At 33.2% G+C, this 27,965-nt stretch overlaps 4 protein-coding genes across 4 annotated transcripts; 1 reads left to right on the plus strand and 3 right to left on the minus strand.

Moving 5' to 3' along the window:
* Positions 1 to 465: 465 nt before the first annotated feature.
* Positions 466 to 4,249, minus strand: LOC144546226 (DHHC-type zinc finger family protein). Its single transcript, XM_078294774.1, has 4 exons — positions 3,954 to 4,249; positions 2,975 to 3,209; positions 2,120 to 2,418; positions 466 to 1,304 (listed from the first exon to the last, which is right to left on the minus strand). The coding sequence occupies exons 1-4, from the start codon at positions 4,182 to 4,184 to the stop codon at positions 795 to 797; spliced, it is 1,275 nt and encodes a 424-aa protein (XP_078150900.1). The 5' UTR covers positions 4,185 to 4,249; the 3' UTR covers positions 466 to 794.
* CCB3 (cofactor assembly, complex C (B6F)) lies at positions 4,231 to 5,493 on the plus strand. The gene is made up of 3 exons (XM_078294787.1): positions 4,231 to 4,358; positions 4,469 to 4,500; positions 4,967 to 5,493. The coding sequence occupies exons 1-3, from the start codon at positions 4,298 to 4,300 to the stop codon at positions 5,432 to 5,434; spliced, it is 561 nt and encodes a 186-aa protein (XP_078150913.1). The 5' UTR covers positions 4,231 to 4,297; the 3' UTR covers positions 5,435 to 5,493.
* Positions 5,494 to 7,653, minus strand: LOC144546236 (Cytokine-induced anti-apoptosis inhibitor 1, Fe-S biogenesi). The gene is made up of 8 exons (XM_078294780.1): positions 7,398 to 7,653; positions 7,180 to 7,301; positions 6,901 to 7,064; positions 6,733 to 6,813; positions 6,477 to 6,636; positions 6,228 to 6,364; positions 6,044 to 6,118; positions 5,494 to 5,753 (listed from the first exon to the last, which is right to left on the minus strand). The coding sequence occupies exons 2-8, from the start codon at positions 7,292 to 7,294 to the stop codon at positions 5,715 to 5,717; spliced, it is 771 nt and encodes a 256-aa protein (XP_078150906.1). The 5' UTR covers positions 7,295 to 7,301; positions 7,398 to 7,653; the 3' UTR covers positions 5,494 to 5,714.
* Positions 7,654 to 18,317: 10,664 nt separating this feature from the next.
* LOC144550595 (Phototropic-responsive NPH3 family protein) lies at positions 18,318 to 21,699 on the minus strand. Its single transcript, XM_078298597.1, has 2 exons — positions 20,435 to 21,699; positions 18,318 to 19,187 (listed from the first exon to the last, which is right to left on the minus strand). Exons 1-2 carry the CDS (start codon positions 21,662 to 21,664, stop codon positions 18,750 to 18,752), a joined length of 1,668 nt encoding a protein of 555 aa, XP_078154723.1. The 5' UTR covers positions 21,665 to 21,699; the 3' UTR covers positions 18,318 to 18,749.
* Between the last annotated feature and the right edge of the window lie 6,266 nt (positions 21,700 to 27,965).

The following is a 27,965-nucleotide window of genomic DNA, read 5'->3' on the forward strand; positions in this document are numbered from 1 at the left end:
AGGAACATTAATAACAAAGCAGCATGGTACAACTTATCATTGGTTCGAAACTTCGAATTATTTCTAAATTTATACCTAAAGCACTTCCTCTGTGAAGTCAACTAAATAGTCACTGTTTTAAAATGGGATTCTTTTCTGAAGGAAAAAAACAGACTGTATCAAGCTCTCCAAATTCAAATAAGAAATGCATTTCTGTTACTAGCTTACTTTCTTTGATTATCATTGTCTCCATTCACTAACCTCTTCAATAAGATCTGTAAATTCCTCACATACAGAAAGTCCAAATCCAAACTGAAAATTTGAGTTACCTTGGAGGATCCGGACTCAAGTGGGAGGAAACTTCACAATTTTAAAAATAGAAGGGGTATTTGAAAAAAATACCTCTTGTACTCACCAGAGAAGTAAAACAAAAGGGGTATTTAAAAAAATACCTCTTGTACTCCCAGATAAGTAAACCAAAAGGGGTATTTACGAAAATGTTAACGAATGATTTTCACAGGTGATGTTAAAAGTGCAGTGTAAAACATAGCACGTCTTTTACTCCATAAGCTTGGAGGAAAACAAAGAAAATAAAAACAGCTTTAGCTATTCCCCTTGATATTAATACAAAATTTCAAAGTGGACCTTGCACAGACCTAAATTCAGCAACTGTTATATGTATCATAATTTTAGAACTCTGACCATTAGCTTCCAATAAGTAACCATTAGCTGCAAGGAAGAGTGAAATCAAGCTGAAGGCAAAAGCAACTTTTCAGAGAATGGCAGTATTACCCCTATGTTCTTTGGAGCTGAAATCAAGCTGTCTTGGAGCTGGAATCACCACCGTCTTGTGACTTAAACCAATTTCCAAATCCACGAAAGAGAAAGAGTCTCTTAATTGAATAGGGACATCCAAAAAATTGAACTAAGTTCTTCCAACCCTTCTCGGTATACCCCACATTTGTTGAACTAATACTATTCACATATGTAACACCATTGTAGATATATGATAATTGTTGCCATAACAACACACTGATACCAATCTCCACTGCGAAACCAGCAAATGCAAGGTACACTAGAATGAGGCCTCTTGCTGAGAGAAACAACATTGATTTGGTCAGTGCCACAAATATAACTTTTAGATGACTTGTTACGTTTACTGAGTGGAAGGATACAGTTGTGCCGAGATCAGATAGGTCAAGTGGTGGCCATACATGATAACCTGAATAGACGGCCATGATGGTGACGTAAGTACAACTGATCACTACTGAGATGAGGAATAAAATAAAAGCGAGGTGGTTTGCAGCCCCCACACAATTTCCGATCTGCAAATAAATAAAATATCTAATTAGAAAGTACAGATTGAAGTTAAGCAAAATAATCCTAATTGTCAAACAACTAAAATTAATCAACTTCAAGCAACAAAGTAACTAAGCAAAATAATCACCAAAATTTTTTGTAAAAAGCCATAGATTTCTAATTAACAAAATCAACACCTAATTGTCAAACTCTACAAGATTGATCACCCTTAAATCACAAACGGCCCCTTCTATTACTTCTAGAAAAAACCTAGAATCTAACATAGTTAAAAAATTGGGTTTTTTTATCAATAGAAGGCTGTTTTTCGACCCCAAAGAACTGATATAGTCCCTCCATCTGTTCCTGACCCCAAAAATGAAGAAATATACTTGGCTCCTGTGGAGTTTTTGGAGAGAAAGCCTCCTGTGGAGTTGACAGAGGAATTATTTCTTCATTGACAAATTGTACATGGTCATTAGTTATTTGCATCTTACCAATCAGTCAGGTATGAGAGAGACTTTTAAAAGAAGATAGGTTGTAGAAGAGAAGGAATGACAAAATTTTCTTGGAAAATTAGGGAACTGTAGATATAGAAAATACAGGGTTTTAATTTTGCACTTAGATAAAATGCTGTTTTTGCAAATTTCACAAATAAAGTGATTACATTACTTCCGGACAGCTGGTCCAGGATTTTAAACCAGTATGCAAAATTAAATCACAATTTGGAGTTCAACTTGACAAGAACAGAAGTACCAACAACAGCTTCTACTATCAGATCGGGCACTAGATACTTAAAAGGAAAAAAAACAGAAGGAGATTGTAATAACATTAGAAAACATACAAAGGGGCAATGGTGGTCCATGTCCATGACGCACATCTTGCACGAACGGCAGTGGTGTGCTCTTGGTGGCTTCGGCCTTGAACAGTACACACACAGCGTGTAATCATTAAGGTCATTTTTGTTGACGATTGGGTAGCTTCCCCAGATTACGGTCGGTGGTGTGCCGGGCGATCTGAAGGCAGCCATGAAGAAGGTAAATATTGTTGTAATGGATAGACCGGCGGTTAATGTTATGTGAAATATACCACAAAAGGTAGAAATGGAGAAGATAATTGGATACACTGCCCATACACCAGCACCTGTCCGATGAATTTGGTGTAAGATGCATCAGTGGAATTATTGAACTTCTTTGAAAAGAAAAAATAACAAAATATAGTAATAGTAGAACTGGTAATAGTTTCTTGTATTGAACTCTTGCTTGGTCATTGGTTGAATTGAGATGGAATTGAGGTCAAATTGCTCTCTCCTCTAGTGTAAAGCTAAACTTGGGTTAAATTGTTTTAGAGACAGAAAGATAGGCTTTATCCAAGGAATAATTAATTTTTTTCCTTAATCCCAGGATCAGTTTGGTATTCACTAGAACAAGAAATTATATAATTATTCCTACCTTATTTCACCAAATTTCAAAATGAATTACTACCAATCAATACCACAGGATCTTCTATCAAATTCCAACAATCCAGAATTTGAATTGGCAAAAGAATATTGGCAAACATGTTGACTCATCACACATCTAATTCACCAATAAAACATTGTCTCAAGGTCATGTAAAGGCAATCAGTACCACATGGTCTCAAGAAATGTGGCACGGATAAAAATAATAAATATGCATAAAGTCAACAACGATGTACTTACTTATAATGAATAGAATGAAGAACATTAGAATTAACACAAAAAACCGATCCCTGACACGTCGCCACTTAGAAAAGCATCGACTATCGGTCTTTCTTGGGGCTAGATCACTCTGAGTTATGGCCCCGCACCACCCGCATTTAAAAGCAGGTGAATAAGTAGCTAGAAGAAGGCGCAAGCCACAACCCCAACAGGTCACCTGGCATTCCTCTGACACTGATGCCAAATTATTCTCCTCCTATATGAAAAGAATTGCACACTAGGTTATGCAAACTAAGGTAAATCCCACAAATACCCATAAAAAATATCAAAATATCCAGTACCCCTGAAATAAAAAAAACATGTGTTTGCCTATAAGAAATAATGATAATACATATACCTCCCAAAAAATGAAGAATATCCTCATTTCATTCCTCTATATAAATGTGTGATTATTTCCGAAAATACTTTGACATTACCATGCTTAGAGTTTAGAACAACATGTGCAATATTTGCTGTTTTGTCGAGACATATTTTGATCTTTTGTAGAGAGATAAATGATTTTGCTTCTGGATTTGAGCTTGATTGCTAGGCACACAACTAGCAAATCAAGCTCAAATATCTTTATGAAGTTTATTCAAAACTCTTTCTTAATTATGATTTAAACATAATCCAATAGGTTAGTTTCATAAATTGCAACTCCAAATCAACTTTCAGTTCCTTCAGTGATTGTACAAAAGCTTAATAAGGAACCTTGTACATGCCATATGAAATTTAAATAAGTTTAATTCGAAAAAGGAATGAGCCACCAATCAACCGAAGTTGGCTCCTGCTTGAAATAGAAACGCCTTAAAAATCAACTGTAAACCACAACAGATTCAATAATTTCTGTGCCTACAAGCTATGAGAGAAATAGAAAATCAATTTAACAAATCAAAATCGTAAAGATCCCAGGAACCCAAAAAGTCAACAATAGATAAACAAAGAGATCGGGAATAATTACCTGGACAGTTTGTTCTTCCTCCATGGCTAGAGGAGAACAGGCGAAAGAGGAGAAGTATCGATATAAGACTTTTCGAAATTCCTCCTCCGAGGAAAGGAATCTTGCGTCTTTACAGAAACAAATTTTAAATTTATCAAAATTCGTCCTCGTCAAAGGGAAGACTTCAAACCGGACCAAAATGGGCCTAGATTGATTCTTTTGGGCCACGAGTAATATTTGGGCCGGATCCATTAGGAAATCCGATCCGATCCAGATAGAAATCGACCCGCTTTACTGAGGGATAATGGAAGAATGGAAGCGACCCTCCTCCACTCTTTAGTACTGGAAGCTGCTAGCCATTAGCCATGGCTCTTCCGTACGCTTCGTCTCCTCGATTTGATTCGCCTTACCTCCATTCTTGCAAAGGTATCGTCTCCTGTACTTCTCGATGTTGTTTTGTATATGATTCTGAATTTCTGATGGAAGTTATGATGCAGTTTTCTTTGGTTTTTTTTTTATTTTTTTGGTAATTCCAGGAACAAGAAGTCTCAGCTGGACAAGTGCTTCTGTAAGTGTAAACCCACCTTTTCAAACTAACTGTTGCCAGAATAACGCAGTAAAATTTTGCTTGTCTGACCAAATGTTGACCCTGTCCAAATGTTGCTTGTTTGACCAGTAAAATTTTAATAGAAGTCTTATATGCTTCTCAGGCAGGACGTCCCCTTGCAAAGAGAAATTCAAATTTGGTTCTCTTTGGAAGTAGAATATCCTAATTTGCTTTAAAAAAAATGTGAATATCTTCAGATTTGTTATTAATATTATTAAATCATGTTATTTTAAAGATGCGTTCAAATATTTCCAGCTTCATCACTTGCCCTTTTCATACTGATCAAAAATCTCTTTATACCAGTTCCCTGTTTTTCTATTCGCTTTGATTTATTAAATTAAATAATCGATAGCTTTATCAGTTATCACCATGGTTTCTTTCAATTGACACTATCTCACAGTGCGCTGATAAAATTTAATTATACCAGGAAATATTGATCAGAAGAAACAGCAAGCAAGCAAGCTTCTCAAAATCAAAAAATTGCCTATTTGTTGGAATCACAACTGGTAAAACCTCCCTCAGTGCATCTCTTGCTGATACCACTTCTGTACCGCCAGTACCATATGAAGCGGTCCCACACTTACTCTTAGCAGATTTGGATCCAGCAACAGCAAAGCTTGCAATAAGCATCACTGGTCCATTTCTCTCGGCTTTCGGATTTTTATTCATCATAAGAATAGTCATGTCCTGGTACCCGAAACTTCCTGTAGGTGAATTTCCCTATGCAATTGCATACGCACCGACCGAGCCATTTCTCAGTATTACACGAAAGGTTATACCGCCACTAGGTGGGGTTGATGTCACACCAGTTGTGTGGTTCGGTCTGGTTAGTTTTTTGAATGAGATTTTGGTGGGGCCTCAAGGACTACTGGTACTTTTATCTCAACAAAAGTAGCATGTAAATGTAACAGAACTAATTCTCAGAATAAATTTTGAGCAGGTGAGAATACAAAATAGTGCATGAATGAACTGCATTCTTTTATATCAGTGCATAAAGACATCTGTATTACAAAATATCCCAGTGCTTTAACATCCAGCTGCCAAATACTACAACATAACAAACGCATCAAAGATCAAAGAAGATATTTATTTCCTCAAAAACAGATCACACTACCCTAATTTTTCACGCAAAAGTCAATTAAGAAATGAAGAAACATAAGCATCGCAACCAATCATCATATATCAGCCGTGAGGAAATCAGCACCCAAGGTAACCTACAAATAGTAACATAAAAATAATTGTCACCCAATCCAATATAGAAAGCATACAAGTATAAATTAAAACATCACATACACCCACAAGGCAATGATAGAAAAAAAAACTCACACAGCCTCTGCCCAAATTAATAGCTTTCAGTAAAAACTACTAGTGCACCCTGTTTCACTAGTGATTGGCACGTTGCACATTGCACATGTATCCTTCCCTTGCTCTTTTTTTATGTAGGCAAGTAATTTTTAGACATGTAGGTGTACAATAGAAAAGGAGTAATAGCATAGTTATTCACCTTTTCACCAAGCTTGAAGGCTGGAAGGCCTCTATAGGGACATCCACCGCACCTGAATGCATCTCCAAGCGAACACTAAACAAAAATTATTTAACCAAAAAATTAAATATTTCATATAGTGACAAAACCATAACTATCGAAAAAACATGAACACAAATTTTGGATACTTATGGTTTATACTCACATTTCCACATGCAGATTGCGGGTTTGTAATTTGCTCTGCAGTAAGTGACAGTTTCTCTACCTTCTCTTCAGCTTCTGCACGGCCGCATGTGCAGTTCTTGCATGCCTTCCTGGTGCTTCCAACCTCACAATCTCCAACTGTTACAACCATTTATTGTTCATCGTTATAACTTATGACATGATTTGTAAAAGAACTTATTCAAAAAAATTAATAACAAAAAAGGAAAACAAAGAAAGTAAGAGAACTTACCAACTGGGAGTTCTGGCTTTTTCAAGTCTTCTTCAGTAAGGAGACTATCTTCATCAATTAAATCAGACTCATCACTGAGTTGAATTTTAGGAAGAGCATTGGTTGTCTTTTTGAGAGGAAAGGATGAACCAGTCGACCAAGACGCCTTTTTTCCCTTAACCTGCATCATATGAAATTCATATTAGTCTGGATTTTAACATAAGAGAATACAAAGAAAAAGAAAATTAAAATTGTATGAATTTGATAATTTACTAACCAGAACTGACTGGGCACCGTCGACAGATTGAACATCAACAAATCCGGATATAAGTAGCTTCCGCTCAATTTGAGAATTTGGCTGTTGCACAGTACATATTGAAGCAAAAATTAAATTTGGAAATATCATATAACCCAAAGGTAGTTAAATTTAGTCAAACAAATGTACCTTGACTTGATTGTCAGAAAGAGGAGAAGCCTGGAGAACAACCTGAGCACCGGGTTTGAGTATACGACTAATCTCAGAAACCCACTGGTCTGTTAAATTATCGATTTTTGACCAAATGACAAATACAGTATCAAAGGATGCATCACCAAATGAAAGTTTCCCTCCTGTTCATGACAAATAAACCTTAAAACCAGCACAAATACAGCAAATTGACAGTTTAATTTGGCAATTAAAACCAAATCCACAAATTCTATGTGAAGATGTAGAAGAGAAACATACCAAGCAAGCCGCACTGTGTAATGACCAAGGCCTCCTCTTGTTTAAGCCCCTCTGATCCAAGATCTGCAATTGCACGAAGAGGCAAACTCACCTCGTCTGTCAGAAAAAGAGCCATGGCCAACCTGATTGCAGCAGAAATTGAACGAAATCAAAACGAGATGCAATGAAAACCAAAAATCCTCCAAAAGAGATGTGAAGGAAAGGAACAGATTACTAACAGAATCGCGAGATGTGGAGAGCGGCGAAGGTAAACGAAGAAAAAACCCTAGTAGGAGAAGAACTTCGCAAGAAGAATTGGTAAGATTTGGTAAAATGAAAAGGTTTAAAAGGATTCTGGAGCTTTCGCTGATTACGTAATTCAAACAAACAATTTATTAATTACGCGCACGAGAGAAGTAAAATGGAAATTTAACTAGTCGGCGACGAGGAATTGGTAAGGGAAACCGCCTTTGATAGTAACGATTTCGAATGGACTCCGAATTTTCTTTTTAGCGTATACACAAAAGGTTTAGAGTTGAGCTTGTTGATTTGGTGTTTCAACTACTGGTGTGCTCCATGTGCATAGAATAATATACAAGCTCGATTGAATTAAGGTTCTCTTAACTCAAATTTGAGTGTAGAATCGGACCGTCTGCTCAGAATCCGGATCGATCCGAAATAAATAGACAGGATCTCTTTAATATTCGCGTCAAAACAGATCTGACGGTACATATCTAAAATCAAAGTTTGAGTTACTTTAGGTGACGCGAATTACTCTAACGACAAAATTGGAGGCGATGTTTTTTGTCTTATGTATTGTCTTTTATATCTCATTATATTTTATATTTTTATTTGTACTGTTTAATTAACGTGATATTTATATTAAAAATTTAAAAATGAAATTGTATAGCTTTTAAAATTTATTTACTTTTCAAGATAAGTACAAAATTAGTGTTTATGGACTGTTCAAAATCAATAATTTTGTATCTTTCTTAAAAATATAGTAAATAAAGTTTCAAAAATTATAAAATTTCATCTCCAAATATATTTTAGTATAGATATCATTTTAAGCAGTTCGAATCGATGATTTAGACTTTAAAATTAAAAATATAAAGTATGATGAGGTATGAAAGATTTGAAGTATTGAAACTCTCCTAATTTTTTTTTTATCTATAATATATATAAAAAAAAAAAAAAAAAAGGTTAAACTTATAGTACGGTTATGCCGAAATTTAAAAAATATCACAGCTGATGAATTATTAAGGAAGCTCCCCTTAAATAATGCTGTGGGCATCTCTTCGTCTAGTAGCGCTGAATTATTTGGTGAGTTGTACCATCCGAACCGCTTAGTTTGTTTGTTTTTAATTTGTTTTTTCTATAAAAACAACAAACTAACCACATCCGGATAAATCATTTAGAAACGCCACTTTTCACTCCAAATTTAATGCTGCAGTCTACCATGGTGTCTTCAATTTTATTTGTAAATTATTTTTTTAATTCAAAATATCAAAATGCGCTTTGAAAAAATATGTTTCGAATAAAATTTTAATTATTAGGTAGGGTTTATGGATTAACAATTGTAGTGTAAGAATTACCGAGTTATTAGCTTCATGAGAACTAGCATTTGCTCTAATGTTAAAGATAATATTTTTTGTATGAGAAAACGCATGTTAGAAACTTGAATGGAGGAACCTCTCGTAAATATTAGATAATCAGACAACTTGAACTTCAATCTATACTTAAAAAAGTTATTGTCCTTGTATGTTTTCTAAAATTGACAGATAGCAAAATGAGTAAGGCTACGGTGCTATGGATTTCATAGAGGGCTACGGTGCTACGGCTCAATATTTGAGTTTTCAAAATCCTAACAGTCGATCTGAACTGTTCATCTTGTTCTTCATATTAATGTGTTTGGAGACCAAATTTTACATTTTTTGAAAAAATTTTACTATATTTTTAGATAGATAGAAAATCAAATATCTGAATGGTGCAAAATTTTTAGATCAAGTGATTTTTTATCTATCTAAAAAAATAGCAAAAAATTTTTTCCAAAAAATGTAAAATTTGGTCTCCAAATACATATTAATGTGGAGAACAAGATAAACGGTTCGGATCGACCGTTAGGATTTTGAAACCTTAAACATTGAATCATAGCACCGTAACCCTCTATGCAATCCATAGCATCGTAGCCTTACTCTAGCAAAATTGAGGCTTTAAAATACCATAATTGTTTATCAATTACGGTACCTATGTTAGTTATTAACTAATACCAAAAATGAGGTTTTAAAAGTACCATAATTGTTTACCAGATACCACGTACCTATGTTTATACTAACCAAATATCAAAATTGAGGTTTCAAACACCACAAGAGTTTATGAAATACTAAAAGTTATCATAAACTTTATTTGTTGTCATATCTACCATCAGCAAAATTTATCTGAGGCATTTATCTACCATCAGACAGAATTGAATGGGAGTGTTACTGTTTTTAGCTACGGTAATCAGAAGCGGAATAAGAAATTCATGATAGGAGTGTTAAAATTAAAATTAACAATATGTTATTGGTGGAAATTAAACTTAAAACTCTCCACAACTACAAAGCTACATATAGACATATGATATTTACGAGGAGGACTATGTTATATAACAAATTCTAAAAATATTCAATTAAATTAAATTTCAATATACATAACTAAAATTTTAAAATCACAGAGTAATTTAGCACCCGTACGAATGAATGTAGATCCGCCCTGACAGTAACACCCCTATTACCCTTTTACCATAAATAATTTCGATATTGGAGTATCATCTGCGGTATTAGACCGTGATGCTCCCAGCCAGCTAAAATCACTTTGAAGCCTATTTGAAATAGAGTGTGTATCATCTGAGATATCTCATATTTTGTGTGACTGACATGTCCGATGTCTATTCAAGAATGGCTCAGGGCCAATATTATTTTAACTTTGAAATTTGTGCAGAACGTACTTGAACGGTTGAGATTTTCCAAAAAAAAAAGTCACCCAAAATATGAGATATCTCATAGGATGCGAATTCTTTGAAATATGAGGGTCCGCCGGTCCGGTACGGCGGTACCGCGTTGGATCTGAATTCCCATTGGAGCACGTAGAAAGAAGATCTGAAACGTAATTTCAGATCCAAAAACCATCCTCCCCATGCCTGATCAAAAACACATGGCTCAAATTATTTCTGGCATTTTAATTATGTCAATTTAGTTGTGGAGAACACGCATGCAGCTATTTTGTGGATCTATGTACAGAGTTGGGCCAATGTGCTGAAACCAGCGCCAGCCTCAAACATGGCGTTAATCTGCTACTTTCTCATTAGCTTTCACCCAAATTTTTGGCGTCATTGGGTTATTTGCTCATAGGCCTTAACCCAACAATAAATCGTAAATGTACTTATTAAAATATGCAGTTATTCAATATTCGTATATTGTATATTTTTATTTGGTCGAAGTTGGCCCAGTCAATAGCCGAAAATAAATGTCACCAAAACTTTTTAACTTCATTGCTAATTTTTTCCGTTGTACAACTTCTACGAGGCATGTTGTGCCTCGTAAAACTTAAAATGACGAAGACTTATTATATTTGTAGTACTTAGCTTTATACATGTTATGATGTTTTTGTGTTTTTTTAGGATTGTTATCTTATATTGTGGGTATAGTTTAATGCTTTGAATTATGTTTTTGTTTCTACTTTGTACAGCTGTATAGACTTGCCATGGTTGATTTTAGTACCAATTTTAGATACTAGTTCAATTATGCTATGGATTTTGATTTCTATGAAATCGGTGGTAAATACCACTATTTTTCAAAAAAAAAAAAAATGTTTGATGCAGCTCTTCAATTTGCATCAAGATTTGTGTGTGTTGCTTTAAAATTTGTGAGGATCAATAGCTTGTGTATCTTAATGTGGATCGTACGGTTCCAACTGGACCGAAGATCTCATGCCTCCTGCTTCCCGTACAACTTGCTATGTGTTCGTCACACATGGAACGCTATCCTCTGCGGAGTTTTTCCGTACGGAGCTTTTAATCTGGTCCGTTCGTTTCGGATCGGACAAACTGGATTAAGGGTTCACCAAATTTTGAGTTTTTTTAAAATTCGGGCAAGATCTGATCTAGTCCGTCCGATTCGAAACGAACAGACCAGATTAAAAGTTCCGCACGGAAAAACTCCGCAGAGATACTTTCCCGTCACACATAGGGCTGTAAACGAGCTGGCTCGGGCCGAGCTAGGCCTTAGCTCAGCTCGTTTATTTTGGTCCGAGCCTGGACCGAGCGAGCTGGACCTAGGTCACCCGAGCCAAAACCTCTGGCTCAGCTTGTGACAAGCCAGCCCGAGCTAGCTCGCGAGCTGACGAGCTGGCTCGTTGGGCTTTATTGAGATGTTATTATACAAATTCAAAAATAAAAAAAATAAAAAATCTCATTCAAAAAATTTAAGAAATTGTCCAGTAGGCACATCTTCAAGCAACTAAAGCCATATCCTTTTTTCTCAAACCGAAAATACATCAATTTTGCATAATTGCGCCTTTAAAAATGGGACTGGACTTGAAATTATACGGGACTAAACCCTAAATTCACTGTAGCTTAACGAGCCGAGCTGGCCCGGTCCGAGCTGACCCCTGACTTAGCTCGTTTATTTTGGCCCGAGCCTGAGCCGAGCTGGCTCGTTAACAGCTCGGTCCACTACCGAGCGAGCTGTTAGCAAGCGAGCTAGAGGCGAGCCACGAGCGAGCCACGAGCCGCGAGCTTTTTTGACAGCCCTAGTCACACACACTCTAGTCTCATTATGTATCTCTGTCTTAACTTCTCTAGTTATTTTTCTCTTCTCGTCTTCTACTGAACATAACTAGAAAATTGAAATTGGAGACGGGAAAATTAATTATAAAGCAATTTCAGGTTACAAGGGTTAAGGGAGCTGCAATGTATTAATACATATAAATTTTAATAATCCTCTATTCAGCAATAATATGGGTATAAACTCAAGCTTTATGTGAGAAATTACTGTTAGTGTCATGGTATGAACTTATGATTCTCCATAATTTTGATAGCAAATTTTTGAAATTATATGTAATCATTTATACATGAGTTCCTTGAATTAAAGCCTCCTTACATTTCTTTTTCTATAATTTGACGAGGTAAATTTGTATTGGCATAATTGACAGTGTGCAAAGATTTGTCAAGTGTGTGAATTAATGTAATTTATTCAAAATAGTAAACCAATGTTTTCCTAAAAAAAAAAAAAAATTGTAAACCAATATATAAATGAGAATTTGTTAATCAATTTTATTACTTTCTCATAATTCTTAATGTAATTAATTACAAACAAATATAAACTGTATATCCCACCAACAACACATCCATAGTAATTTTGCAGATATTTCATCTTATTTTTAACTTTATTAGTATGTATTTTTCTCATAATGTATTCGCAGTACATTCCAATAATTTTGTACAATAATAACCGTGATTAGTACGGGTCCGGATACCCTAAACTAACTCAATTTTTGGATTTTGGATCGGAATCATCCAATTCAAATCCGTCGCTCAGGATGTGTGCGCTCCACTTCGGATTAGATTGTTGCGGATTTGAATCGGACGGTCCGATCTAAAACCTAAAAATTGAGTTAATTCATTGAATCTGAACTTGATTAGTACGGACTAGAGCATGCTTCAGTCCGTCGAATCCTTATTCTCTAAGGTAACAAAATATTTCTGTTTAGATCACAGTCGTTCGATTGGAATACAGCCCAATTCGGTCCAAGATGGAACGCACAGAGAAGCTTTAATAGTCGTGCATATTTTGATTAGACAGTCCATATCTAAACAGGAATATTATGTTACCTTAGGTGATAAAATTCCTCAGTTCGCAGAACATGCATATTTTTTGAATTAACATCCACTGTTTTTTTCAAGAGAAAAGCAAAATCCTGCCATTATTTTTTTTCTCTATCTCTTACTTAAAAAAAAAAATGAGAGAGAAGAGCAGGAAATAATAAGAATTTGAAAAGCAACGGATCCGTTCCTAATTTTTTTATGCAAATTTTATGTTGTTTAATGACAAAAATGTGGACCGCAATTTAAAACATTATTCTTATCAAACAATTATTACTACGCTGGTAATATTGCATTGTTGAAAATAGTTCAGCTAGGTTTTTTGTTGATGGTATATGGTGGCAGTTCTAATGTCTCTTTTATTATTTTTAAGCAAATTATTCAACAAATACAAATATTATTTTTAATATTCTTCAAATTGAAAAATCAATTTATTGATGTATTGGCAATTTTTTTTAGAAATTAAAAAATCAATTTATTGGAAACAAAATTGATTATTTTTTTCTTGATATTATATAGATAGAACCATATCAATGGTTTGGTCTCACTCAAAGGTTTAAATAGCGTTTATCGCGTTATAGCGGACTGATTAAAAAAACAGCGTTATGCTCAAATAACGCCGCTATAGCGCAGAATAGCACGCTATGACACTATCGTTTTTATAATCTGAAAACACTATAATGGCGCTATAGCGCACTATTTACGAAGACACACTGTTATTTACGATAAGTAATGGAACCGATTGACCCCTCTTCAATGAGACCGAATCATTAATAAAATTCCATCTATTTATTGAAAAACAATCAATCTTATCTCTGATAAATTGTTATTTTTTTAATTCTGAAAATTAAAAAAAATGTACACAGAATAATTCTCAAACAGCCGACTTTGATGATTATTTGGTTGTGCAATAGTTGATAACTAATATTTGAAAATTGTTCGGATATAATTGCATATTCGACCTTAATCCATCTTGTGATAAGGCGTCGTTTTTATGTTTATATTATTGTCTAATTGTTGCATCAACCACTGCCACATAGAGACAAGAAGAAAGTTGTTCCATTCTCAATTTTTTTAGAACTTTAACTATTTTCATGTGATAATTAAATAATGCAATAGCATGTCGTTTTATGTTTAATTTTCACCTAATCCGCCTTGAAACTTGTGTTAACTGACCAAGCAAAATATTAATTAATACCTACTTTTATCACAAGTTGCTCTGAACATGAGTAGAGAAAGAATCTCTGTTTTCTTTACATAAAAAAGATTATTCAGGTGAATCGAAATTGTTTAAATTTGTCACGCATAATATATCCAACAACTATTATACTAATAATTCAAAATAAAAATTATGAAAAATAAAATATGAAACATTGATCTTATTCTTTGTTGCAAGTGTATTTGTTCATAAAAAAATATTAAATTCGGATTCCGTTCGGAATATAATATCAAAGGGTGACAAAAGTAATACACATCATTAGTTGTAAACCTATTGTTAATATTAAATGTATATATTGATCATTTAGACTCTAGATTTAATAATATTGATGTCTTAATTACATATATGCCGATTTAAATATGTAGCCGCATAAATTACATGCGGCACAATCTATGCAGATACATAATACTATGTATGCATTGACGCATATGTAGAAGCGTAAGAATGAATTGTCTTTAGAACTTCAAAAATTCATATAATTCAATTTTTTTTTAGTTTTGAGGGTTTTTTTTTATAATGAAATTCATGTTTTCTATGTAGAATTTTATAATGAATTTTATTTTATGAAAATCAATGTCCATTATTAGTAGCTTTCAAGAAATTGGAATTTAAGAGTATTCTCATCCAATTTTCAAAGAATTAATACGGTAAATTCTTTAGACATATTCTCAAATTATCTAGGATCCAACAACAGCTTATTTTAAAATCCGCATATATAAGTTTGTATTAAAATCTGTATATGTAGTATGCAGTGATCTTCTGTATGCATGAACAAAATCATATTTTAAAACATTGATTAATGCACATATTTTACTCATCACACCAAAATAAAATAAATTATTCACTATTTTCATTCGAAAAATAAAAATTAAATTGTTATTTATGAGTACAACACTATTGTTTTTATGGGAATGAAATCCGCTGCTATTCTCTTCTCATGAACAGTAATCCTGCTATCTCTATTTTTCCGAATTCAGCTGTTCAATTTTTTTGGAGAACGAATCTTCAAGCAACATTTTTCAAAATTTTCTGTGCACGTATCTCGAAATAATTTAATGACTAAATTTGAAAAAACATGCATAACAGAAACATTGTTCATGCACAAGAATAACAGCAGATTTTGATCCGTTTTTTTTGACATGTCACTAAAACTGTCAAGTAGGTTTAATTCTCCTATATATCACGTACCGAGTGCCGACTGGAACTAAAAACAAAAAACAAAATTTTGTGCAGAGCATTTTATTAACTACACATGTGCAAGGCGCTTTGTGTCTGGTGCCATGTGCTACAGGACAATGCCACATCTATCACTTGATCAGTAACAGTCTAGCTAACAAATGAATCGGTGGTACTGATGATATTTTCTACATCACCTGCGCAGGCTGTACGCTAAATGCTTCTTTACATAGAGCAGCAGTCGGTTTCCAGTGTCATATATATTGAAACAAATTAAAAAGTAATAACATTTTTACATTCCATTTCTCTCTGTCCAAATTTAGCTTTCAGGTATCAGGTTGCTTTGGTAAAATATGTCTTCTTTGATAAAAGCTCACCTAAGAGTTCGCATTACAGACTTGCAGTGGCTTGGTGTTAACTGTTAAACCAAAATTTGCTTGTTTGTATATCTCTGCATGGCCCCCTCCTTCCCGGTCGCAATTTCAAAAAAGAAAATGGAGCCCAATTTTTTATCCGATCCAGTAAATTCATCACACGCCACATAAGCTCCAAACAACTGAAATATTAATTGGTCCCGTTTTTTATTTTTATTTATTTTTATTTCGGCTTCATTGTTTGAAATCGAACTTATTCTTTACGGTTCTGTATAGGGGTGATTAATGAGCGAGCATGAGCGAGTTAGGGTATGCTCATGCTCGTTCATTAAGTAAATGAGCGAGTTTAAATGAGCGGATAAATGAGCGAGTTGTAAATGAGCGAACTTTTAATGAGCGAGTTATGAGCGGCTCACGAGTTATGACTTGTGACTCAAAACAAAATTATATAGTATGCCCACGCATAACAAAATTTGTTAAAAGTCATCATAACAAAATTTAACCAATTGTCATAATTCATTTAAATGAATTGTTATGACTATTATTTGTTTTGGGCTTTAGGCGAAGGTTTTGGTTCTGCCGATTTACAAAAAAAAATGAATATGAAACTATGAATATTAGTATATTACACAGGATTAAATGTTACATTGTGCTCACTATATTACACATGATTAAATATGAAACTATGCTCACTATCTATCAATTTTAATGAGGCAAGGTTGATGTTACACATAATTACATATGATTAAATGTGACAGGGATAAGATGTGGCAAATTCTTAATGAGCGAGTTGGGTCATGCTCATGCTCGCTCATTAAGTAAATGAGCGAGTTTAAATGAGCGAGTTTAGGTGAGCTTTTAATGAGCGAGTTATGAGCGGCTCACGAGTTATGAGCAATTTACTCACCCCTAGTTCTGTATATGCATCAAATTTTTAGGAGTACCATTCTAATTAGAGGCCTCTTCTAATTAATATCCTGTATTATTTTATATAAATTTTTGCAAACAAAAAAATGAGAAATTATCTAGTCCCCGTCTCCGATTCCTCAAAAATCCCGCAACTGATTTTTTTTTTTTTTAATCAAATTCAACTTCTAATTTTTTATTTTTTTTGCGCACACTTAGTATGTTTGGTATAAATATTTTATATGTTATGTATCAACATGCATTTACATCACAAATAGAAAAAAAATTCTCTTTAATTATCCACACATCTTTTACATGATTTGAGAAGTGTTTTTTTTCTTAGTTTAATCTCGCTTATATTTTTGACAATCTATAGCTATTTTTGCGAATCTAAAACTACAAATATCTTGTACTCGATTGTCTCTTTCAAATGAGATCCATATTGAAGTATTTTCGATTTCTACTCGAACCGTTGTTTTAACTCTTCTCGATATGTAATGTATAAAGACCTATTATGTTAGATATACATACTTGAAATCTTAAGTATAGACTAAAAAAGCTATAATCTATTTAATAGTATTGATATGTTAGACATAATACTTTATAACATTATATGTTATGTATAAATATTTGATACTTTTTCTGGACATGATGAAAAGTTTATAATCAACAAATTTGTTAATATTTTACATAAGTTAGTTCTATTTTGATACAGAACATTTATAGAAATTCTAACGTGAATTGAAACTCAACTAGCACCAATTATACATTTTTTATAAAAAAATTGATATGGCATGTCTTTGCAAAGAATTGATATGTTATAGATAAATACTTACAAATATAGGTATTAACACTTATTTATACACATCAACTGTAAATTCGTTAATGACTTTCTAGAGGTGGTTCTGATCAAAAGCAATTGAAGTTTGAAAATGTTCTGAATTTTTTTTTTTCCTGAGAGATTATTATCAGGGTTATATACATCCAAAATAAAACAACTAAAAATTTCTAAGGAAAAGTTGTACAAATTACAATACTTCATTGCAATCTAGAATCAAATAAAACCAAAACAACATAAAATATATATATATATATATATATATATATATATATATATATATATATATATATATATATATAGAGCTGGGCTACGGTGAGTTGCGAAGTAAAGCGACTATTTTACTTCACGCTCATATTTTGTGATTTTAAAGTTCAAAACGTAGATCCGAACCGTTCATCTTGTTCTCCATATTGAAATGTGCTTGGAGACCAAATTTCACATTTTTTGGAATTTTTTTACTATTTATTAAGCAATTTTGAATGCCGCTGATCTGAGGGTTCACAAAATTTTACTGTTTTTTACTGTTCACAGCAAAACAGCAGTTTTCAAAAATGCTTAATAAATAGTAAAAAAATTCCAAAAAGTGTAAAATTTGGTCTCCAAGCACATTTCAATATGGATTAAACATCTAACGGTTCGGATCGGTCGTTTGGGCATTCAAAATAAAAATACGGCGTGAAGTAGAAACGCGTTTTACTTCGCAACTCACCGTAGCCTATCTCATATATATATATATATATATATTACCAAGCTAGAAAAGGGACTGAGAAATAAAACTTTACATCCTTAGCAATCACTCAGCAAACTAAAATTTATCTCAGCCAGAAACCGAAATAACAAAAGAAATGAGAAAAAAAAAAGACAAACGCAAAATATACAGAAGAAATGATAAGAGCTAATTAATCATCTGCACAAATCTTAAAAAAAAAAAGAAACCACACTAGAACCACCTTGAATTTTCAGTTCTTACACTTAACCACCTAAACTATTAATTATATTGTTTACAACTTCACAAATAAACGAGGGTAATCTCGTATTATATTTTTACAGTCAATCAAAAAGATTGGTGGAATAAAAGTAGGTGGTTAAATGTAAAAACTACAAAACTAATTACTTTGAACTTTCCAGTGTGCTTTAAACAAACTTAAAAAAAAAAAAAAAATAGAAACAGAGGAATGGAGAGAGATATATAATTATAAACCTTATAAACAAACCTCAACAAAGCCTTGGCATCCCTCTACTACTACTGCTATGATTGCAAGACTTGTAATTAAAAGATTTGCTCTTCACCATTTTTGACATTTGGCCCTTCATTTCCCTACAAACTTTCTCCAATTCCATGACTCTGTTTTGCATCTTGTACAAATTGAGCCTCAATTCCTCTTTTTCATCTACAAACTCATCCGGAGTAGTGGGTTCGTGTCGGGATTGATATGTGAGCCTCGGGGTCTCTGACGGGTCGGGTCGGTTCCTTGGGCTTGTATGGGTCTTTATTTGAAGCTTTGCTTGTTGTGAGGCTAGTGCTTGTACTGCAACTCCAGGAGGAATTCTTCGGTTTTTCGCTAATTCTTTGCATCCTTCAAGTGTTAATTTCTCGTAATTTAAGCATCGACAGAGACTCGTTCTCTCTTCGGTCGATAAATTTGGATGTGACTGTTATAATTTAAAATTATACAGTAAGAAAAATAAAACCAACAAAAAAATTGTTGAATTTTGTCTAATATATACGGTCTAAACATGTTGAGCTTAATAAAAATCCTGTTTGCTCTTTGTAAATATAAAATATTGACAAATTATTTCTAAAAATAATCAGATTTAATTCTAAAATGGACATGCATTTTTTTTCAGTAATAACAGACAGCAGTGATGGAGAGTAGAGTATTGACAAATTATACCCGACCATACCCGCCCGTGCCCGCCGCCCGTCCTACCCGTACCCGTATACCCTTGTACCCGTCCTACCCGTACCCGTCCCGGGTATACCCGGGTACCCGTACCTGCCCGCCCATTAAACCCCTAATGGAGAGGCACCAGCTGGTATTGCAGCCCCTTATCACCAATTTGTCAGAAATTTACTGGTAAAGTTACTAAGAACCAAAGAATATCATAAAAAGCGAAAATCAAAGGGACAATGCAATTTAATATAAAGCAAGGACAACCTAAAAGGCACCTCTTGGGTCATGGACTTAAAGTAAGAAGGTAACTTTTCTTAGGTGTGAAAAGCTGAAAGTGAAAGTGGAAACAAATGAGTCCGCATCGTCTACATTAACTCAAAAGAGAATCTTTTCAGTTAATACATATGGACTGTTTGATTGAAAACGGAGCCCATCCCGCCTATGCCTATAACATTTGGGGTCTTTAATATTTGTGTCTTACACGAATCTTAAAGCTTCTCGGACGGTTCGAATGTATTAACTCAAAAGATTCCTTTTTGAGTTAGTGCAGAGGATACGAGTTCGAAACAAATCTAGATTCTAGGGATAGAGATAGAATTCATTATGGCCTCATTATGGGTTTATGATTTCAATCACTTCAAAAAAGTAACCTCAGTTTGTCATCTTATGACATTTAAAAATACTTTCTATCTGTATCAAACAAATAATATGAACATGGCATATTCTGAGATGCTCATCTTTTTAGGAAAATAGTAAATATATTAATACTTTTTTCCCAGAACTAGTAATTTGCTTGAGAAATTAAATTAGATTAATTTTAAACAGTAATAGATAAGATGGTACTTGCTCAAAAAACAATCAGAACATAAAACCAGAAAGTACAAATGAGAATTAATGGCGATATGGACCCAAAACCTAGCTACTTGGTTCAATTCCTATCTATTATCAAGAAATCAAAAGATGAAAAACAAGCAAAGAATTAAAACGAATTGAAAGAAGTCTTACTTCAAGGTAGATATCTAAGGCTCTATAGACTCCATCATACCATTCTCTAGCTCCATCTGGTAAACTTTCAGCCAGGCCCAAGAACTTTTGCACTTTCAACCCTTGATCAGGAGAAATTTCAGCTAGGTACTTATCAATTAACCTCCCTACCTTTTTCATTCTCTGTGAAGGTGCATCACCACCTTCCTCTGAACTCACAAAAACCCTAACCAGCCTTAAAACCAGGTTCACATCATAAACTCCGGTGCCTTCGGTACCACCCGATACCAACAAGTCATCCAATGTAGCTTGGTCCAGTGCCAGACCCATGAGTCTCTCTAACTTGTACCGGCATTCGCGACTAAGTCCGAAATTCGATACCACTCGTAAAACCCAGAACAGACCTCGGCAAGAGAAAGCGGTACGGCCCATCAGTACCACCCCGTGTACCGCAGTATCGGCTAGACCGGCATACTCAGTTTTATATTCAAAGCACGGTCTCTGCATTGCGGCTCTCAGATAGTGTAGGAGAAATCGGGTTAACAAAAGGTTTCTGTTATCGGATCCATAGCAACCTAATAGATGCATCACTTTCTCAATGACAGGTGGGGCCAGGATCGTCAGTTCATCGAACCACCACTCACCGTTCGAACACGGTTTCATCGAGTCGGGTGTTTTACTAGAGGAGCACCTGAATCCAACAGTATCAGGAGATGAAGAGGAAGAGCTGGAAGATGGTAATGGTGTAACAGAACTTGTTTGCAACTGCAGAAGAGGTATCTCAGAATTCGCCGATATTTTTGTAAACAGAGCTGATATGAATCTGTCTACTAAGCCGGCCGATTCGGCGAGTAAGAAGCACTGCTCACAGTTCTTGAGAGAGGCAAGTATATCAGACCAGGACCAGTAACAGAGACCATCCATTAAATACTCTGTTTGGGTCAAGAGATTGCATGGAGACACTTCCTCTGTCATTTCTAAAATCAGAGCACAACAATAGAGGAGAGAAATATTGCTAGGAGCAATTGGTATTCTTCCATTGTTGTAACAAAACCTCGAGATAAGCTCGAACGCCTCTGCACCTCCAGGGAAACCTGAGATCTGTAAACCTTGATTTTCAGGTAGCGCTCTTCTCTTTTCCTGTTTGATTAACATTTTTAGTCTCCCAGAGTAGTTGCACACTATCCTCTGATGGAGGTAGAATGTGTGTTCACCATTGATGTTAACCTTGAGGTCGCAGAGATCTTTCATGGCTACTTTTGAGGGGAAGAGAGAGAGAGAGAGAGAGAGAGAGAGAGAGAGAGAGAGAGAGTTGGCAATTTGGCATGCAATATCGACAGAAGAGTTGGGATTTAAGTTAGAAAATTTCTGACCAGATTTTGTGTTACTGTGTAGCTCGCTGTCTCAGATAGAGATTTCCGTTTGCTATAAGTTGTTTGTGACTACCTGATTGGTCCACCGCATCTTTTTGGATACGCTGTTTGATTGAAAGCATTTACCAAAAAATAAATGTTTTGATTGAAAGCATTCACCCAAAAAAGGGAACACCCGTCGCCGTCGGCTGTCACGAGAACATTATTACATTTATTTTTCCGAAATTTTCATTTTTAATAACATTAAAATCAATCAAATTAAAGAAATATCACTATTTCAAAAAAAAAAAAAATCAAATATGACATTTTTGGTGCATAATTCAGCGAAAATTATAACCAATTTTGTTAAATATAAAATAACGTACTATTTGAAAAAAAAATCCAAATATAATATATTCGCTGCATAATTCAGCGAAATTTATAGCCAATTCCGCTTAATTATTCAACGGAATTAGTTTTTTTTTGTTAATTTTGTTACATTCTTACCTATAAAACCAAAAAAAAAAAAAATCTAATTTCGCCGAATAATCTAGTGGAATAGAGAGAAAAAATAATAATTTTGCTAGATTATCTAACGAAAGTGTTATTTTTGAAATTTTCAAAAAAGTAATGTCATTTTCTTTAATTTGATTGAATTTAACTTTATTAATAAAAAATGTTTATTTTTCAACTTTTCCCTGATTTTCTTATCTTTTCTCCTCGTAATAACTAATTATAATATAAAACTGTAATTGATGTAAAATATTAAAGTTTTTAGCTATGTCCTCGATATTTTTATCAGTTCGATTTTTTTATTATTTTTGATAGGATGATTTTTATATATTGCTTCTTTTTTTAAATGTATTATTATTTTGTATTTCTGTGCTTGAATAATTATGCAATTAACTCAAAAAATTTAAATATATCATGCAAAAAACAAAAGATAAATAGAAAAACTACGAATTTTGTAGAATTCGAGAAAAAATACGGACACAACTTGAGTTTGCCTCCACAAAAAGGGTGGCCGCAACTTGAGGTTGAGTCCACCAAAGGTGTTGAAATCAATATATTTCTCCATCTTTTGGTGGACTCAACCTCAAATTGCGGCCACTCTTTTCGTGGATGCAACTTGAGATTGTGTCCGTGCTAAATTTCGAATTTCCACAAAATCGTAATTTATTGGTTTATCTTTTTTTTAATGGTAAATATAAAAAATTTGGACAATTAACCTTATTATTTATCATTGTATATGTTTTTAATATTGAAATTTTTCTGAATGTTACATATATTTTTATACAAAATATTCATTGAAAAACTTATATTATTCGGCAATTTCCTTTTCTGAGCAAAGTATGAAAAATAATAAATTTATTATTGTTGTTGTAATGAATACACCGAGAAAGGAGAGGTAGCATAATTAGCTAAAAAAATGTCCTAAAATTGTTATACTCAAAGATCGAGAGTTTGATTCCCCCTCACGACTTCACAACCTTTGCAAAGGTTTTCAAAAAAGAATACACCGTTCTTTTACATTATCATCATTCATAAGGGCAAATTCATGTATCCTCTCAATAATCTTTTATTTATTTATTTTAAAATAGAACAAAATTTAATTATTTTAATAAAACACAGCCCCACCAATTCTAGAGATTGGTGGAGGTAAGAATAAGTAGAAATGACCAATCACAGACTCAATAGAACCAAATTTAAATTTTCCCTCCTAGAATTGGTGGAGATGTTTTTCATAAAAATCAAAATTAATGGTGCTTGTTTCATTAAAATAATTAAAATTGATTCTATTTAAAAAAAATCTTAACGTATTTTCACCTCTAAAATTCTTAATATCATACTTACCCTTTTATAGTTTTAAAACTCAGAAATTCGCTTAATTTATTGATTTTTCTATAAAAAAAAACTCATTTTAAATTTTTAAATTATCCATTTTTTGAGGCCATGATAATATACATATTACGGTCCCAACTGCACTATGAAATCCGAACCGTCCGAATTTAAGCTACAGTTCCTACTATCAGAATCGCTAGATCTGACCTTAACTGAGCATCTGTTAACATTCTAAATGAGCTGTCTCCCTCTTTTCTTTTTCTCCTTTCTCTTTGTTCCCAGATAAATCTCACACTCCTCAGTCCTCCTTGTCGATTTTCCCTCTCTTCTACTTCGATTCTTTCATTTATACTTGGTTTTTTAAGCATTTCCTGATATGAAGCAACCCGTAATCAAAACAGTCACTAGTGGAAAAATAGGAATCAAGATCGGCTATATGAAATAACCGATACTAATAACTATCTGGATCGGTTTTCTGAACAAAATCGATCTTAAAAACTAATCAGATCGGATTTTTTAGTCAACCGATCCTAATTTGTGACCTATCAGGATCGGTTGTTTATCAAAACCGATCCTAATACTATTAGGATCAGTTGTTTATACAAAACCGATCCTGATACTATCAGGATCAGTTCTTAGAAAAAATGATCCTGATAGTTGAACTATCAGGATCGGTTTTTATAAACAACTGATCCTTATAGTATCATGATCGGTTTTTATAAACAACTGATCCTGATAGTATCAGGATCGATTTTTATAAACAACCGATCCTAATATTGCATATGAAAGGTTAATTCATTTGTAAGATAATATACTAAAATAAATTTTTAAAATATCATACACATACACATTTTTTAGAATAACCCATTTTTTAGAAATAATTTGCAAGATACAATAATTTGTAAGATAATTTATTAACTTTTTATATTCTAATTTATAAGATAAATTTTATGAAATAATTTATCAGATAATTATAAGATTATTTATTAAAATAATTTATAAATAATGTTAAAATAAATTTAAGATAAAATAATTTACAAAATATTTTTTATGTCATAATTTACAAAATATTTAAGATCGCTTCTTATTATAAAAACCGATCCAAATAACTATCTGGATCGGTTATTATAATAAGAACCGATCCAGATGTTTAATTTTTTTTAAAATTTCTTATAAATTGTTTTAAAATAAATTACATATTAAAAATTATTTTATAAATTTAAAAAAAAAATTATTTTAATAAGAAATCTTAAACAAGATTACTTCCTAAATAGTTTGCTAATCAATTTTGAACAAATTATGTCAAGTTTGAGTTTGATTTGAATAAGATTCTAACCGAACTGATTTGATTTGTTTCAGAACAAACTAATTTAGAATCAAATTAATTACGAACTTTTTCCGAATCAAACTCAAATCGAATCACGAACTATGAACATTTTGTGCAACCCTAGTGTGGTCTTGGTCCATTTCATGTTAGAGCAAAAAAGGAAAAAGGGATGTGAGCAAGGGAAAATGAAATGAAAGAAAGACAGAAGCAGGTAATCAATGAATTGAATGCGATATAAAGTTCAAGAAAGCCATTGAGAAGTTTTTTATATTCCTGAATATGTACTTAATTAAAAATGAAAATGTTTTCTTTAATAAGTTTCAAAAATAAATATGTTCAACAAATTATTGAATGTAATCCATTACTCATTTTTTTCAAAAATAAATACTTTTAACAAGTTATGATTGTGATCCATTAAATTCTAGATGTAGGCTCAGATTCTATTTAAGAAATTTTATGTCATTCATTTTGCATATTTAATAGGATTAACTGCATTATTTGTGCATTGTTACATATGGACGAAATACAATTTTTAAGAATTTTTAAAAAAAAAATTAAACATCTGGATCGGTTCTTATTATAATAACCGATCCAGATACGATTTTTAATTTTTTTAAATGAATAAAAATACAAGATCAGTTCTTATTATAAAAACCGATCCATATAACTATCTGGATCGGTTCTTTGTTAACAACCGATCTAGATATGTATCTGGATCGGTTATTATAATAAGAACCGATCCAGATATGTTTAAAATCTGTACTGATCAGTTTTATTTTTCAAAATATTTTCAACATTTTATCTCTTATTAAATGTGTATAAAAGTTTTATTTTTATTGACTATTCTAGAAAAAAATAATCAAATTTTTCAGTTTGGCAGTCTGACGCTTTATTACAAACTGAGCAAAATATGATATTTAATTAAATTCTATAAGAAACGATTATGTTTATAAGAAACGATTATGTTTAATTAAAAATGATATTTAATTAAATTCTATATTTAATTTTTTTTATGGAAATGTATTATTGGAGTTGTTCCCTATTAGAAAAACACAATGAGTGATTCATTTTTAATATTAGGATCGGTTATTTGTTAGAACTGATTCAGATACTATCAGGATCGGTTTTTATAAAAAATCGATCCTAATAGTTCATTAATTAGGATCAGTTGTTTGTAAAAACTGATCCTGATACTATCCGATCCTGATAGTTACTATCAGGATCAGTTGTTTCAAACAACCGATCCTAATACTATCAGGATCGGTTATTTCGAAACAACCGATCCTGATAACGCCCTAGGGTTCTTATTTTCATTCCGCGCCTCTCATTTTCAACTTAGCGAAAATCAAACCCGTCTCTCAACTCCTTCAACTCCTTCAACTCCTTCGTCTCTCTCAGTCTCAGTCTCTCTCCCTCTTCTAGGGTTCTTATTTTCATTTCGCGCCTCTCATTTTCAACTTAGCAAAAATCAAACCCGCCTCTCAACTCCTCCGTCTCTCTCTCTGTCTTCGGCGCCTCTCAAGTTAGCGATCTCTGTCTCGATCATGTCAGAAAAGAGCGAAGAAGACGAAAACTAACAAGTATGTGCATGGATATGGATATGGTTTTGCATGGATATTTCCACGGAGCATAGTATGTTTTAGTAGGACTTGAATCTCAGAGGTAATATACATTATTTCTGAATTTTGATATTTGAACTTAAAATTTACCATGCAACAAGTTAGTAAAGAATAGTTAATTCCCAATTTATTTTCACCTTTTTAATTAATTTCTAGTATTATTAGATGCATGTTTTGTGGGTGTTGTGCGTACACCAATCAGAATCTTCGGTTCTTAGTCTTCTCTCTCAGCAACTAAACTCGGCTCAATTGCAATTAGAAGATAAGTTTTTATTTTTATATCAATTGTGATGTTACTTGCATCTAGAATAGAAGTGTATATATCATATAATTTGTTTACTTTTTGAAATTGTAAACTAACTAATAGTGTGTGTGCAGCTTTCTTCTAATTTATTTGTGTTTTTTGTTCAATTAGTAGGAGAAATGCCTAGCATCATCTCCACACACACAAATCTATTCCGAGGAGACTCCAAATCCGAAAGAGGGAGTGCCATACATGTGGCTGAATTTTATTTTGCTATTGCACCAAATTTCTTCAACTATTGTACTTCTTTTTGTGTTTTATAAATTTTATTTTGTGTTCTTAATTGGTTTTGAGCTCCAATAAATCAATGGTAAATAAAAAAAATATTTTATGCTGGCCAGGAAATATATATGGAAGCTGGCCAAATAAAAATAATATTTTTTTAGATCCAATATAACATCAGGATCGGTTGTTTATACAAAACCGATCCTGATACTATCAGGTTCAGTTCTTAGAAAAAACGATTCTAATAGTTGAACAAATAATTTTTTTTTTTTTTTGAGATCCAATATAACTATCAGGATCGGTTCTTTGAAACAACCGATCCTGATAGTTAGTATCATGATCGGTTCTTTGAAACAACCGATCCTGATAGTTAGTATCATGATCGGTTCTTTGAAACAACCGATCCTGATAGTAACTATCAGGATCGGTTGTTTCAAAGAACCGATCCAGATTAGTGTAGTATCAGTATCACCTTCATCAGGATCGGTTGTATTCCGATACTAATATGCATATATAACCGATCCTGATTTCATATTTTCCACTAGTGAGTGCATTGTCAGATTTGAAAATTGTAGAGAACAAATTCGATGCACTGTTTAATTCTCCCTTTGAACAAAACCCCTTTCATGCATGAGACTAGTCACCCCAACTAAGCTGAGTGCGTATCCTCTGACATATCTCATATTTTGCGTGACCGACGTGTCCGGTGCCTATTCTGGGATAGCGAAGGAGCAGTATTATTTGAGCTTTGAGATTCGTGCATACTGTATTTGAACGGTTGAGATTTTCCAAAAAGTCACACAAAATATGAGATGTCTAAGAGAATGAGAATTCAACTAAGCTAAGTGATACAGGAACCGAATCTTCTGTTTCTCTTTGGACA

Source organism: Carex rostrata, chromosome 2 (genome assembly GCF_964058835.1).
Source record: "Carex rostrata chromosome 2, lpCarRost1.2, whole genome shotgun sequence".
Lineage (NCBI taxonomy): Eukaryota > Viridiplantae > Streptophyta > Magnoliopsida > Poales > Cyperaceae > Carex > Carex rostrata.

Excerpts from the sequence above, each read along its gene's own strand:
- LOC144546226 (XM_078294774.1), bottom strand. The coding sequence starts at position 4,184 with ATGGATCCGGCCCAAATATTACTCGTGGCCCAAAAGAATCAATCTAGG. Across the intron at positions 3,210-3,953 it reads AGGAAGAACAAACTGTCCAG|GAGGAGAATAATTTGGCATC; the intron begins GTAATTATTCCC and ends CTTTTCATATAG. Across the intron at positions 1,305-2,119 it reads TGGACCACCATTGCCCCTTT|ATCGGAAATTGTGTGGGGGC; the intron begins GTATGTTTTCTA and ends ATTTATTTGCAG.
- CCB3 (XM_078294787.1), top strand. The coding sequence starts at position 4,298 with ATGGCTCTTCCGTACGCTTCGTCTCCTCGATTTGATTCGCCTTACCTC. Across the intron at positions 4,359-4,468 it reads TTACCTCCATTCTTGCAAAG|GAACAAGAAGTCTCAGCTGG; the intron begins GTATCGTCTCCT and ends TGGTAATTCCAG. Across the intron at positions 4,501-4,966 it reads TCAGCTGGACAAGTGCTTCT|GAAATATTGATCAGAAGAAA; the intron begins GTAAGTGTAAAC and ends TAATTATACCAG.
- LOC144546236 (XM_078294780.1), bottom strand. The coding sequence starts at position 7,294 with ATGGCTCTTTTTCTGACAGACGAGGTGAGTTTGCCTCTTCGTGCAATT. Across the intron at positions 6,637-6,732 it reads ACGGTGCCCAGTCAGTTCTG|GTTAAGGGAAAAAAGGCGTC; the intron begins GTTAGTAAATTA and ends CATATGATGCAG. Across the intron at positions 5,754-6,043 it reads CCTTCAAGCTTGGTGAAAAG|GTTACCTTGGGTGCTGATTT; the intron begins GTGAATAACTAT and ends TACTATTTGTAG.
- LOC144550595 (XM_078298597.1), bottom strand. The coding sequence starts at position 21,664 with ATGAAAGATCTCTGCGACCTCAAGGTTAACATCAATGGTGAACACACA. Across the intron at positions 19,188-20,434 it reads CCTTAGATATCTACCTTGAA|TCACATCCAAATTTATCGAC; the intron begins GTAAGACTTCTT and ends AAATTATAACAG.